General features: G+C 37.8%; 2 protein-coding genes and 1 pseudogene across 3 annotated transcripts in view; all 3 read right to left on the bottom strand.

Annotated features, from left to right (window-relative positions):
* LOC148743431 (uncharacterized) overlaps positions 1 to 15,081 on the bottom strand; it is a 95,153-nt gene that overhangs the window by 23,255 nt on the left and 56,817 nt on the right. The gene's annotated exons all lie outside the window — the stretch shown is intronic.
* LOC148743437 (uncharacterized) lies at positions 88 to 14,850 on the bottom strand. The gene is made up of 15 exons (XM_088738672.1): positions 14,729 to 14,850; positions 13,887 to 13,958; positions 13,504 to 13,575; positions 9,906 to 9,977; positions 9,461 to 9,532; positions 8,861 to 8,932; positions 8,074 to 8,145; positions 5,110 to 5,181; positions 4,357 to 4,428; positions 3,889 to 3,960; positions 3,130 to 3,201; positions 2,675 to 2,746; positions 2,297 to 2,368; positions 2,156 to 2,227; positions 88 to 1,545 (listed from the first exon to the last, which is right to left on the bottom strand). Exons 1-15 carry the CDS (start codon positions 14,848 to 14,850, stop codon positions 1,437 to 1,439), a joined length of 1,167 nt encoding a protein of 388 aa, XP_088594798.1. The 3' UTR covers positions 88 to 1,436.
* LOC148743438 (uncharacterized) lies at positions 11,626 to 12,265 on the bottom strand (annotated as a pseudogene).

Below are 15,081 nucleotides of genomic sequence, written 5' to 3'. Positions count from 1 at the left end.
TACCAGCCCAACACTTTGTTGAACTTGATTTCTGGTAATTTTTGATTTCACGCAATAACTCCCGTCGATATTTGTCCTCCTATTTTTTTCCGTGAAAAAGAAACATAGTCGTCACAAGAGTTTCAACTTTTCCGTTCTCCTATTTACATGAAAGGAAACCAAACTCGGATGTAATTTCTTTTTCAGTCCTCACAGTGACAATTGAAATGATTTCATTTTTTCCTGAGACTGATAAACATTTCTTTCTAGTCAAGTTTTTGAACAGCACGTCGGAAAATGAGAACCAAAAGTGCCAAGTTTTCGATATTTTGGTCTAAGGGGCGTTATGAGAGTTAATTTCAAATGACAGCTTGTCAAGTTTTGGTCCAATCACACTGAAAATAAAGTTATTTAAACCAATCAAATGTACTTGCCTGCTTGCGTCAATCACGCGCATTCACTATCAGATCACCACTGGCTTTTTGACTGTGTTTACGCGCAGTTTAATTGCGATGTGAAAATTAATGGAAAGGTTATAAAATAAATAAATCCACTTCTTGCTTGCTGATATGGTTTTTTTTGTCGCATTACCGGGATTATTTGTCTCCCGAAGAAGCTTTGCTGTCCTATTGCTAAGATTATTTGTCTCCAGAAAGAGGTTTTTTTTTCCCCTTTCTCTGACTGTTTTGTGTCCCGAAGGAGGTTTCTTGTCCCACTGCTGGAATTATTGTCTCCCGAAGGAGGTTTTTTGTCCTACTGGGATTGTTTGTCTCCGAAATAAGGTACTTTATCCCATTGCTGGAATTATTTGTCTCCCGAAGGACCTTTTCTGTCCAATTTCTGGGCTTATTTGTCTCCTGAAGGATATTCGTTTTCCTCCAGGAATTATTTAAACCTTTAAAACGTCTACGAAACGCCAAACACTGGACTTGACGCCACTGAGTTGTGTATGAAGCCATTCCACAATGACCACGAAACAAACACTTTGATTCATTGTTCATTCTTCTGGAAACTTTTCCATACAGATCTTAAAAATATTCTTTGAAAGACATGCCTGGTTCTACTTACATAGAACGTAGAGCGTACAAGCATAGCACAAAGCATACACAAACGTGGCGCAAACAAACAAACCAAAGGACGCGAAGTATCTTTGACGTTTCAGTCGATAGTAAGTCGAAAACTGACGAAGAATCACGTAGCTGCTGATGACTGATCGACGATTACCGATTTGGCACGACGACCTCGCCGACTGTTGTCGATTGCCATCCCCAACTATTTCAGATTAATTATTAGCTGATCAATATATTTTCGTCTTTGAACACCTGGTAAATTTTTCAAGTATTTTATAAATACTTTCAAATATTTACAATAGTTTTTTTTCCTAAAGTTGCGAATTAAATAGATAATTGTGTCAATTATTAATCAATTAACGAATGGTCAATCCCTCAATCAAACGCCTAATCAGTAAAAAACCTCATCACAATGACTACCCACAATGTCCTAAGCTTGGTTAGGTTAGCAAATATCATTGGTGGTAAGTCTTCGATTTGATTGCTGGATAAAATCCTGTAAGATTACAAAATTTAGCGAGATACTGATAAAGAATAAAGCCGTAATTTTAGTTTCAACGGAAAGCAAACTATCCACGGATATTAATGGTGGAAAAGAGAATTATCTCTGAAGCGTAAATTAAAGTGCTAAGAGAAACTCATGAAAAATCCGCTGGGCGTTAGCCCTAGTAAAGGGTATCAGGGAACCGCACGAGGTAAAGAAAACATTCTTATGACCTTGGTGGGAATCGAACCCATGACCTCCGGATTAGATCTACCGTTGCTCTGCCTACTAAGCTACAAGGTCGGACAGATCGAGAAAGTCGGGGTCGATTAAGGTGGTGAATCGCGGCGAAGAGAAAGTAAGGGTACATATATAAATGTTGTGCCGCGGAGGTAGTGGGTTCGATTCCCACCGAGGTCATAAGAGTTTTTTCTTTACCTCGTGTGGTTCCCTAATACCCTTTACTAGGACTAACACTCAGTGGGTTTTTCATGGGTTTCACTTGGCACTTCAATTTACGCTTCCGAGTTAATTCTCTGTTCCACCATTTGTGTTCAAAGTGCTACGCGGTACAACATTTATATATGTATCCACGGATATTGCCGAAAGTTTTGTTCCTTACAGTGTTGTGAGCTTCGTTAGGTTGCAAAAGATTCCGTCTGGCAGTTTCTCCACTTTGTTATTAGAAAGATCCCTGAAAGTTGCAGGGAAAATGAGTTAGAGGAAAGATATTAAAACCACAGATATAAGTTTTGTTCCTTACAGTTTTGAGAGCTTCGTTAGGTTGCTAAAGATTCCTTCTGGCAGTTTCTCCACTTTGCTATTAGCGAGATCCCTAAAAGTTACAAAGAAAATGAGTTAGAAGTTTCAGAAACATCTTCAATCCACAGATATAACGCCCATAAGAAAATAATAACAGAATAAGGAAAACAATAAAAATATATCTAAAATCGTAGTGGATTTTGTTGTAGCCAACCCACACCTCTCCTCGATCTCTACATAAACGAGCCGCATCGGATCCTAAGTTAGATCCTAATACGTCATGGAACATAACTCAATGGAAGTATTTTATTTTTTGAAACTCGTAATAAGTTAAATATAAATGCTGTCTATTGCATTTACTTGAAATAACAGAACCTACAGTTCATCCAAGTTAACCAAATCCTTGAAAATGTCCTTGGGTAGCATTTGGATCGCGTTGTCCTGCAGCCATCTGAGTGGAATTGTAAAAATTTGAGTTCAGATACCCAATGCTCACAGAAATCTTATTCCTGTTAATGCTAAGTGGGAACGAGCTTTTCTTCCTTATTTAGATCAAGGTATACAGCACTGCTGAAATTAATTTTTTTTACATCAGCGCTCGGCATTAACTTTCACCCAACTGGATCTGCTCATTTAATAAAATATCAAGTGTGATTACAGTTCAGTAAACAAACTAACGCGAAAATGTTTCATAATCTCTTACACCTCTATTTTGGCATGTTGATACTTTGCACACTAATTCAAAAATAATCAATTAAGGTCTCACGGAAACGACATAGACAATTAATTCTAATTGTAATTTTGATCGTGGAAAGTTTGGTTTTCTTAACTCACAGTTTTGTTAGATTCCACAGGCCATCAAACAATCCCTTTGGTAATTTTTCCAGATTGTTGATGTGAAGGCGTCTGCATAAGAGGAGGAGTTCAAGGAGTGTCGTCATGATAAAAATTTAGCAAACAATATCAAATAAAATTGAGGAAATTTGCAACCCCGGATTTGAATTGTAACATAAATCACGTAAAGCGCGCGCTCTAATTGGTCAACTCAGTGTCTACTATTTGCTCATGGGGGTACGCTGCTGACGTGAGCAAATGTTTCCAAGTAAGTTAATGTTTCGGAAGAAATTGTTTTTTATGTTATAAAACAAATGGTAAACACCACAGCTTACACAATGGAGTTATGGATGCACGCGGGAAGTTGCTAAGCATAAGAGAAACTTAAGAGTCGCGCAAGGCGATGGTCGAGAGCGACTCTAGCTTCTTGTGGTGGGGTGTGGTGTCTACCATTTGTTAACTAATGAACAACTATTTAACAGATTTTGACCAATCCGCCTTTGAAGCTCAGTTTCAACATTACTAACTTCATCAGTGCTAAGTTACTTTAAGATGTCTCCTTTTTAAATATCAAGACATGCATTAAAAATCATGCGACTAGCTCCTATATTTTACTTGGGCTCGTAATCAGTCCTTGTGCCACCAGATATTGAAGGGTTGTATAATCTACCCCTAAAATATCTTTATCGCTCTCCTTAAAATGTGTAGTATATTGCATGCGCTTATTTTGGTTGGTAAAGAAACATACACTTCACTTACAACTTCTGAAGCTTTATTAGCTGAGTCAGTAGAGTATGATGCAACTCCTTGATTCTGTTATTGTCCAGGGATCTAGAAGAGTTAGAGAGTATGCAAAACAGTTCCATGAGGAAGTGTAATAAATCTGTTCACGTTTCTCTGTGCGGCTGAATTAAAAGGCAAAATTCGAAAGAGAAACCAGGAGAAAATGGAGCGAGCAAAGACAACCCTCATAGGGGCAAAATTTTGATTAATGGAACCCCAAACGTGCTTCAAATAGGAGTTGTTACTCTTATCTGCTCGGAACTGTCAATCTGTACACCATATTATCCTCTCTTACTTCCTTTAAGGTTGACGACAGTCGGCTGTAATTTAAATATACTTTCGCTAAATAATGAAAACGAATCTCAGCATATGGTGGGTAAATGTTAGCAAAACCGATATAGTCTTTAGAAATAGAATTCACTGATTATTTAATTGAAAACTTACAGGTAGGTCAACTCGGTGTTGTTGTTGAAGACTCCCTTCGGTAGTTCCTCTATCTGATTTTGGTCTAGATATCTACGAGTATGTACAGGTCTGTGAGTTGAACGTCTTACGTAGCTGTTGTTGTTCCTTTCAGTGGTTGTGAATTTAAGGTTTTATTCATGTAATATAAGCGTCAAATGACATTGTTTGACTGGTTGAGCTCACCACATGTCAATGAATAATCTGAAAAGACAATTCATAGTTGATAACCAACCATGGATGTCTTTTCTTCTGTCCTTGTAGTTGAATATTTTTTACTTGCGTTGCCCTGGAAAACTCCTGGTACACTCGATTTATTTTGAAATTGGTATTTATGGTATTACAAAACTAGTCTCAAGCCGGACTTAACCTTAAACAAAACGATAGAGACAGCAAAGGACATTGTAAGTGCTGCGGATTAGAAACTAGGCAATCGCCGATGGATTCATCGATTCCTTTAACTGATTACTTGAAAGAGACCTAATTTCACATTCTAAAACACATACATACGTTACAGAATTTTGACTACAAATTCATTGCTGGTATGCGGTATGCGGTATTGCCGATTCTCTGAAATGATTTAAAAGGCCTTTTCAAGTAAAACTTAATGAATAACCAGACTCTGTACTCATGGTGGATGAGTGTTGACATCATAGTTGCGCATTATCGTTAAGGATCAACTGGTTATTGGTTAAGACTTTTAACAGCGATAAATATTCAAAGTTCTTCACTTACAGCTCGTGTAGCTTGACTAAACGATTAAATAAATCACCAGGCAACTTCTTGATTTTGTTATTTTTTAACAACCTATAAAAGTTTAGAAAACGTTTCTTGAGGGTGACAAGATAAAACATAAAGAACTGTTTCTCAAAGTTTTCAAATTTTGATAGTCTAGGAAAATAGAGGGCTTTCTCAACCACTAACAAATATCTGTTGTGTTTAAAGCAAGGTTCTTTGTTAACAACGATTAAAACAAGGTAATTTTCCTTTTATCGACTGAGTTAATAATGCGAATTGACCACGGTAAGTTTCAAAGCTGACGTTTCGAGCGTTAGCTCTTCGTCAGAGCAATGGAGGAATTGTGGGTTGCGTGTGCCCACACGCAAAAATGGAGCTACGCTATTGGTGGGAACATGGTAACAAGAAAAAAAAAGAATAAATTAGTTGAATGAAAAGCGTTCCTTGATGCCGTGGGGATTAACAGTGACGATTTGAAAAATAAACTCTATTCAGAGTTTTGCAGCTTTTCGAACTACATAAATGTAAGGAAAGGCCGCAGACTGCGATATGCCGCTTAGAATGATAAGTCAGATTGAATTGTCTAGCGACTAGTTTTAATGCATCCTTGTTATTCCTTTCTACTGTCGCGGAGGTGTTCTCGTCTTCCTGTTTCAGCAATGAATATCTTTTTGCAATAAGTGTAAATTATGTAATAGATGACATTGGCGGAGGTGCACGTGAAGTGATCAGTAACCTTAATTGATCGTGTGGGTCCCGATATTTTCTAACTTTATGAATGAGAGGACAAGATTTGCATCGTGAGCGAGTGCATTTGAAAGTTGCGGGCTGATCATTAGTTTGTAGTGAACTTCTGACCAAAAAGTTGCCTATGCTTTTTAAGCCTTTGAATGAAATAAGTGGAGGTTGCGAAAAGATAGTACCAGTCTCTGAAATGTTTTGAAGTAATTTAAAGTTTTTAAGAGTAATGGATTTAACTGCGTGGTTGTGAATGTGAAATGTGAGAGTGAATAGAATGCGGTGAGTATTTTCATTCTGTGACGTTTGTAGTGCTGACTGTCGAAAAATTCGTTGGGCGCGGTGGTGACCCACTTGATCGACAGAAACAGGTTCCTTAACAGTATATCTGAGCATATCCACATGGAATTTGTGCACTACAAATGCTGTATTATTATTATTATTATTATTAACAGTGCTTGGATCAATACAATGTTTGAAAGCTAGGAGAACTTTGCCATCGAGAATGACAGAATAAATAGAGAGATGTAATATCCATAATCAACTGAAGTTTGTCTTCGCCAAGAAAATTAAAGCCGAAAAATTTCTGGTGCGTGTTGGCTTTCTTTAAAACCTGATGGTAAAGTTTTGACGATAGGAGCCATAATTTTGTCTAAATAGCTGGAAACAGGTTTGGTGGGACAACTGCAGGCCAAGACAACGAGTCGACCTGGGTTGTTAGGTTTGTCAATTTTTGGTCAAAAGTAACTCAAGCGTTCTAGGAGGGTTGATGGCGAGACTATTTGCAATAGCCGGCAATTGTAAAACAATGAATAATTGAATCTCCACGCAACTTGTTGTTGTTAAACAGTCTTTGAGTATTTAAGAATTAATAACGATATCGATACTGATAATAATAGTATTGAATATGTTTATGTACAATAGACTTGTTAAATACCTACAAGTTAGACAAGGAGAAATTCCTCCATTTGGCGAAATTCGTCGCATAAATCAAGAAAATCAGCGAAAAAAAGACCTGATGTTACCACACCACACAGGCCTCTGGGAGTGCGGTACACTCCCAGATTTCCGCGCGGTGCGCATTTTTTTATTTTCGAGATGGATTTCGTCGGAAAGGAGGGATTACAGGAGGTAAATCCTTCATTCACTTTTTGTATCACACCCTACGAAAATGACTATTATTTCCTGATCTTAAGAGCTACTGACCGTAATCGAGAATCCGCCGACAGTTGCAAAATTTCGTAATTCGTTTTATTTTTTCTAAAGGACCCTTTTAATGAACCTTTTTCGAAAATTATATCAAAAAGTTCTATCGCGCTTTTTTTCTCCGAAGAATCGAAAAGTTCAAAATACGCCTAAATGGCCGTTGTCCCCCCCCCCCCCCATAAAGAAATGAAAAGTTATGCAACTTTGGAAACTTCGTACGCTACAATGCGATGCAATCCCACTTTTAAATTTGTGTACTAACAGATGGTCCTTTTATCTTTTACGTTTAAGTCTGAATAGTAACCCGTTGAAATAAAGTACTTCGCGTCTCTTTCGCGGAGGTAAAATAAAGTTCAACTTCAATGGCCTATGAACAGGTCTGCCATTTATACATAGAAATCGTAATGTACATCATCGTAAAGCTTTATCCTTGTATTTTAATTCCTCCAATTCTCTATTTTGGCCCGCCATAAGCGGCACTTCCAAGTTTACATAAGTTAGGGCTAGTTTGTCGAAAATGCAATGCGAACCGCTGAACAGCCGTCACGACCCGTTTAAAGGCCTTTAAAAAGGTCTTGTATGATATATTTACAAACCAAAATATATATCATCTTAAAGCTTTGTACTTTTAGTTTAATTCCTCTAAGTTTCTTTCTTGGCCCGCCATAGGTGGCGCGTCCAGCTTTAAAAGAGTTTGGGCTAAAAAATGACAACAAATGTAAAGCGATCCGTTGAACGACTGTCACGCAAGAGGTCGAGGCCAATCTTTCAACTTGGCCAGGAATGTATCGCTCTTAATAAGTTCTGTTCTATGTTACTAATCTATCGTTTAGAGTCGGTTGTTTAACATAGTATTTTCTGAAGGGGAATTTGAACAGATTGCCAGTGTTCTCTTTTAATGAGTAATTTTCAGTTCTTTATCGACCACGACATAAGGAGAATGCCATGCAAATATCAGCGCCGAGCAGATATAATATTTCAATATAGTATTTAGTCATGATTAAATTGGTCACTTACAAGTCGGTCAACTCCGTGTTGCAATTGAATACTCCAGGTGATAGCTCTTTTATCTGATTGTCATTTAGGTATCTACGAATACAGACAGGTTTGTGAGTCGAAGGTCTTGCGTTACTTTTGTTGTTTTCTTTTGAGGTTGTTAATTTAAGGCTTTGTGATGAATTGGAAAATGTAAGATTTTTTGAAAAGCTGGAGCAAAGTGATCTCGTTATAAAAGCGTCGACTAACATTGCTCGACTAGTTGAGCCAACCGCGCGTCAATGAATAAAAAGAGGCATTTCATCGCCGATAACAACTATGTGTTTAACTTCCTTTCCACTCTTGCTGTTGTTTGGTATTTCTCCTTTCGATGCCCTGGAAAAGCTCTGAGACATGCAAACGATACATTTTGGAATTGTTATATTTCATATCGCACAATTAGTCTCAAGCCGGACTCCACTTAAACAAAACGAAAGTGACAGCACAGGACAGTACATAGGCTTAAGATTAGAAATTGAATAATCGACATGGACTCATCCGTGCCTCCAATTAGGAGATCCTATATTACACTGCAAAACAAGTATCTACTGTACGAAATTTTGAATAGAGCTATATTGTGGGTTAACGAAGTTTCTATTCACTGATTCCCTAAAATGAGTTTAAAGGCCTTTTTAAACAAGATCAATTATTAACCAGATTCTATGCTTTTGGTGGATGACTTTTGATACATCCCACATTCTTCTTATGGATCAACTAGTTACTGTCCAAGACTCCATCAGCGATAAATATTCAAACGTTCTTCACTTACAGCCATTTAAGCTTGACTAAAGGAGTAAATATGTCTTTTCCCAATTCCTTGATTTTGTTATTGTTTAACCACCTACAAGTGTTTAAAAACATTTCTTAAGGGTAAAAGAGAAAGCATGAAGAACTGCTCGAGATTTTCAAAATTTAATAGTCCAGGCGAAAGAGGGTAAATATAAGCGGTACGCAAGCATCCATTTCTTTCGCTGATTTTCCTGACATGCGATACGGAGGGACTGCTCGTAGTCTATTTCAAGTTGACCAATTCGGTTTTGTTATTAAAGACTCCAGGAGGTAAATCCCTCATTTAATTGTTCTTAAGTCACTAGGAAAATGACTGATATTCCCTAATTTTAAGGTCTTATCTAATACAGTTGTTAATGCAGCTTCTTAAAGTCGGTTATTGAAAATAATATGTGGTGTTGCATGAGTAATTTGAACAGATTTCCACGGAAAGGTGTTCTCTTTCAGTGGAAGTAACCCTCAGTTCCTTGTCGCCCACTAAATAAAGAGAATTCTAACTCATGCCAAGAAAATGTAAGCGTAAACTGATATAACATTTCAATATAGCATTATCTGACTATTTTCAACTTTGGGAACTTACAATTCGGTCAACTCCGTGTTGCTATTGAAGGATCCAAGTGGTAGCTCCTCTATCTGATTGACACCGAGTCTTCTATGAGGACATAAAGGTTAGTGAGTTGAACGTCTTGTGATGCTGTTGTTTGTTTCTTTTCGTGGTTGTGAATTTAAGGTTTTGTTTGGCATTGGAAAAAGTGAACTACAAAGTGTTCAGTCACAGCAAAGGACGTTGCGTAAGTTTGAGATTAGAAATTGAATAGTCGACATGGTGCCTCCAATCACCCAAAAGAGAGATCCGATTTCAAACTTTTGGCACATGCGACAATAGAGAATTTTGACTCGAAGTACATTGCCGATATGCGAAGTACTCTGAGACGTGTACAGAGGCTTAAAACCAATGATAAACAAGATTCTGGTTATTATCCAAGACTCTATCAGCCATACATATTCATAGGCCCTTCACTTACAGCCACTGAAGCTTGACTAAATGAGTAAACAAATCACCAGGCAACTTCTTGATGTTGTTTTTGTTTAACCACCTACAAGAGTTTAAAAACATTTCTCTCAGGTAACAAGACAATGCAAAACGATCTGCTCGAAAATTTTCCAATTTTGATATCCTAGGTAAATACGGAGTAAATATAACCATCGTACGCGTGCATTGAGAGTTGTGATACGAACATGAAGTCTTTCTCAGTCGCTAACTAATGTCTTTTGGGGTTCTCGCGACGATGAACCTAACAGTAAGGTTCGTCACACAAAAGGATTATGGCTTCACTGACTCAGTAACTAAATTGCTACGCAAAAAGTTGTCGTTCGACAATCTTTGAGTATTTTAGAACCAATAAATATAACGATTAGGATAATAATAGTAAATATTTAAGTTAACCATAAACATTTTTACTGTCTTGCAAGTTATACTACTAGAAAACCCTCCTTATTTGGCGAAATTTATTGCGCAAGTCAAGAAAATCAACGTTGAAAAAATTTTATGTAAGCACGCCGCACGGAGTTCTGGGAGTCGCCTCACTCCCATAGTTTTGCGCCGTGTGCTAACACGGGATCAAATTTTTCAAGAAAGTCAAGAAAAAAAGATTTGATATTACCACACCACGTGGAACTCTGGGAGTTTGGCGCACTCCAACAGTTCTGCACCGTGCGGTAACAGCAATTTTTTTCCCTGAATTTTTAGACTTCGGCGACTGATTTCCTCGAAAAAGGGGGACTGCTCGTAGTCTATTTCAAGTTGACCAATTCGGTGTCGTCATTGAAGACTCCAGGTGGTAAATCCTTATTTGGTTGTTTTTTTGAGTCTCTACGAAAATGACTGATATTCCCTGATTCTAAGGTCTTTTCTTAGTTACTAATTTAGAGCTTCTTAGAAACGGCTATTTGAAATAGTATGTGCTGTAGGGTAATTTCAACAGATTCCCACGGAATAGTGATCTCTTTTAGTGAGTAACTTTCAGTTCCTTATCGACCACTTAATTAACATATTTTTAACAAAAGGCTTGCTAAAAGGAACCCAGTGATATAGGGCTGTAGTAACGGTAAGCTCAGCCTTCATGAACCGATCAACTTCTTAGCGAGTAGGTAGCGGAGAAGAGAGAGAGACTTTCACAAAAATATTTTTATTAGTATAATGATAGAGTTGATTTAAAGGCTTCCAGAAAAACATTTTCTGTTTATAAGTATCGGTAATGATCTGACAACTGACAATTACAGAGCGAAAAAAAGCGCGCGGACACTTTCGATTAAATGGCAAACAAACACTTGTTGAATGAATATCGCGACGAGCTTCTCAACAAAAACAGTTAGTGATCCTACGGAAAGTATTATTCAACTCAAGCCAAGATTCATCTTTAAAGATTTAAATCTGTTTAGTTTTAAATGGCAAGGAAAGTCGTTGAAAGGAAATTCAAAATGTTTGTTTTGAAGTTTGGAGAGTCTGTTTATTTCTTTATTGCAATGGCGTTTGTAAATCATGATCTTGTCTTTGCTCCACCGAAATACTTAGGTCAAATGACACAATTTTCCAGCTGGACGCAAAGGGATTTAATGCGGCTTTTAATTGAATTGAATTTGAATTGAATCTTTATTTAGGCATAAGATAAATAATCACATATCCTATGTTACAACATTAAAAGAAACTATTTATAGAAATTACAGAGAAAGTCATGTTAAAAATTATAAGACTAGATTATGTTTAAAAATTAAGCGGTTGACAAACGTGTTTTTGAACCTATCAGTGTTTATTTTAGGATGGTGACTTGTCTCTTTCCTCAGATTGTACTTGGTTGATTTCTGTTTTGGCATTATAGCTCTTAAAGGGGGTGTCGTATTATTAAAAACATTCTCGAAGATACGTGTGTCTTGTCGATCTAACAATTCATAGACATTAATGTGGTCGGATGTATACTTGCGCTTATAACATAGACCTAAGAAACATATGATTGTTGTTAATTCGGAATTTACAGCGCCAAATACGGGCAGCCCGTATAATACATTTGGTAGAACCAGATTTAGAAACAGATGGTCTACTTCGGCCTGATTGTACCCTTCTTTCCTTAAAGAATTTAAAATGAACAGGCACTTGTTTGCTCTGATTAGTTTTCCAGAATATGTGTTATAAACCTACTATCTTCCTGAAATGTTACCCCTAAATTAGTAAGCTCTTTTGTCTGTGGTATTCCAGACACAATAGGAAACTCTATTGTACAACCTTTCTTGCGGAAAATGATTTCCTTGCACTTAGATGGATTACTACTCATATCATTACTTCTACACCACTGGGAAAACTGATTAATCAGTGCGATAGAATTGTCATTATCACTTATCACAGGCGAGATAATGGTTGTATCCTCAGCATATTTTACCAGTACGCTCTTATTGTCCAAGTGTATCTCTAAATCACTGAGAAAGACATTGAACAAGTGCGGCCCGTTGACACTTCCTTGGGTGGTACTTTTGTTGACACTTTTCAATTTACCAATAAATCCATTGCTAATGACTCTCTGCTACCTGTCTTCCAAAAAGCTTAGATACCAGTTAATTATATAAGGGCTTAGGCGGAGTTGCTTCAATATGTGTGAGAGGAGATCGTGTTTCAAACTGTCAAAAGCCTGGCTGAAATAGGCGTACCGCTTTGCACTCTGGGATATCAAGACATTGATTGACAGTATGTTGGATAGTCAGTAGAGCATTCGAACAGCTCCCTCCCTCTATGTATGCAAACTGTGAGATCCCAGAATGTTCATCGAAGGTCTCCCATGCGTGTGTTCCTTAGACAGCTTTCTCAAAGCACCTTGCGATGACAGGTGTCACATTTATTCCGCGGAAGTCTGATATTCCCTTAGGTAGATCAACCCTCGGCAAGGGGTTCAGGTCTGACTTTTTCCAAGAGAAAGGCCAGGCGTGTGTTCTAAGAGACAGATTCCAAATCCTGGTGATAACTGGAACGAATAGCTCGGCGTAGTCTTTCCATATAGTGTACGGGATACCATCTGGTCCGGTTGCTGTTTTCTTTATACGCATGAGAGAATTCAGGACTTGTCGCTCTGAGATTTCTGGGACTTCCTGGTCTTCACTAATCTCCAGAGGTGTTGGCTTTATGTAGTCGTGGTCAGTACATAGGTCACCAAAGTAGTTATTTAACGCATTGAGTTCGTCGTGGCCAAGAATTGAATTCCTTCATTGAATTCCTTCCGAATCGTTTTCTGTAGTGCAATGTATGGTAGATGTGCCCAAATTCGAGGAACTTAATTGTTTATTTGCAGAAGGACTCAAACTTTGCTTAACGATTTATAACGGACAAATTGTTTACAAGAATTAAGATATCAAATAAATGAAAGTTACAGCGATCAACTGTAAACACCTTGCGTTTTAACTTTCTAAGTTACTTTTTGTGGAGAATGATTAAAATATAAACGGCCAAAAATTGAAATACTCGGAAAGTCAGCACTGCTGGAGCGCGCGAATAAGCCAATAAGATTCGAGGACTAAGGATTCCGGACCGCTGAGATGCTTGGAAAAAAATAATGGTTACTCAAAACTTTGGTGACTTACAAGAACTTCAGCTCCGTGTTGTTGTTGAAGACTCCAGGTGGCAGTTCCTCTATCTGATTGCCATCCAGATGTCTACGAGTTTATACAAGTTAGTGAGTTTAACGTCTTCCTTTCCTGTTGTTTGTTTCTTTTTGGAGTTGTAAATTTAAGTTTTTGTTTTCCATCGGAGTTACTTTTTCAGGAGGATTATTAAATTACAAACGGTTATTAGGCAACAGATTGCAATACTCGGAGCGTTCTGCACCCGGGGTCTGAATGGGAAAATCCGGACCGCCGGAGCGGGCGAAATTAAATTAGCCAATGAAATTCGAGTAGTTAGGATTCCGGACCGCTGAGATGTTTGGGAAAATAATAAATGGCTACAATAAACATTAGTGACTTACAACTGGTTCAACTTCTTGTTGGTGTCCACGAGTCCAAGTGGTAACTCCTCTATCTGATTTTCACCTAGTTGTCTACAAGCATATACAGGTCAGTGAGTTGAACGTCTTGCTTTGCTCTTGTTTATTGTTTTTGAGTGGTTGTACATTTAAGGTTTTGTTTTCAATCAGAAAAATAAGAAATTGTGACAATCGTTGAAAAGCAGAGCAAAGTGTTCATGTCAGCAAAGGACGCTGCATAAGATAGAGATTAGAAATTGGACCATCGACATGGATTGATCGGTGCCTCCAATCACTCAAAAGAGACCCGATTTCACGCTGTAAACCAGGTACGTCCTGTACAGGATTTTGAATACTTAACGGATCGACAGCGGTTTAGCGCGGTCTGTACTCTTATCGACAACGATATTCGTCATCACAGTGGTCAAAATCCTGTTGGAGTCCGCAACAAATTTTGTCCAAGGTATGATGACGAATATCATTGTCGATAAGAGTACAGACCACGCTAAACCAGTGTCGTTTCGTTTTTACCGCAATATGGACGTCAGTATTGACGAGCTGATCAAGGCATTGCGTGACACATCTTGCTTGACTACGGCAAACTGGCCAATCAGATTGCGACATTACTACCAATTGCGCTTAAAAAGACTACATGGTCGGTAAGTGAAGTTTACATTCAAAGATCATCTGAAATCAGTTTAAAGGCCTTTTCAAGTAAATTGATGGTTAACCAGGGTCTATGCTCAAGGTGGATGATTCCCGACAAATTCCACATTCTCGTTAAGGATCAACTGGTTATTTTCTAAGACTTTATGTGCGATAAATATTCAAAGTTCTACACTTACAGAATCTGAATGTTGACTAAAGTAGTAAATAAATCACCACTCAATTTCTTGATTTTGTTATTGTTTAACTCCCTGCAAAAGTTTGAAAACGTTGCTTTGAGACTACGCTTCTTAACTGCCATCCATGCATAGATCTCTTTATTGAGATCTATTGAGAATAGTGCAATGAACACGGTGAAGTCTTTCGCAGTCGTTAAAAAATATCTCTTAGGGTTCTCGCTTTCTCGCGATAGTGAACATAAAAGTAAGGTTCGTCACTCACGATTATGGGCTAGCTTATTAGGTAATTAAATCTTTTCGAAACTTGTGATGCAATGCGATTACGCAATAGTTAACGCTGCAAACGAGTCTTA

This window comes from Stylophora pistillata, chromosome 1 (assembly GCF_964205215.1).
Source record: "Stylophora pistillata chromosome 1, jaStyPist1.2, whole genome shotgun sequence".
NCBI classification, from domain to species: domain Eukaryota; kingdom Metazoa; phylum Cnidaria; class Anthozoa; order Scleractinia; family Pocilloporidae; genus Stylophora; species Stylophora pistillata.
The sequence above is the reverse complement of the archived record's forward strand: the minus strand, read 5'-3'. Positions and strand labels throughout refer to the sequence as shown.

Bases quoted from the DNA above. Each gene is read 5' to 3' on its own strand.
- LOC148743437 (XM_088738672.1), bottom strand. From the start codon at position 14,850: ATGGCAGTTAAGAAGCGTAGTCTCAAAGCAACGTTTTCAAACTTTTGC. The intron at 9,978-13,503 runs GTAAGTCACCAA...AAACTCTTGTAG, and splicing joins AACACGGAGCTGAAGTTCTT to GTGGTTAAACAAAAACAACA. The intron at 1,546-2,155 runs GTAAGGAACAAA...GTAATCTTACAG, and splicing joins CTAACGAAGCTCACAACACT to GATTTTATCCAGCAATCAAA.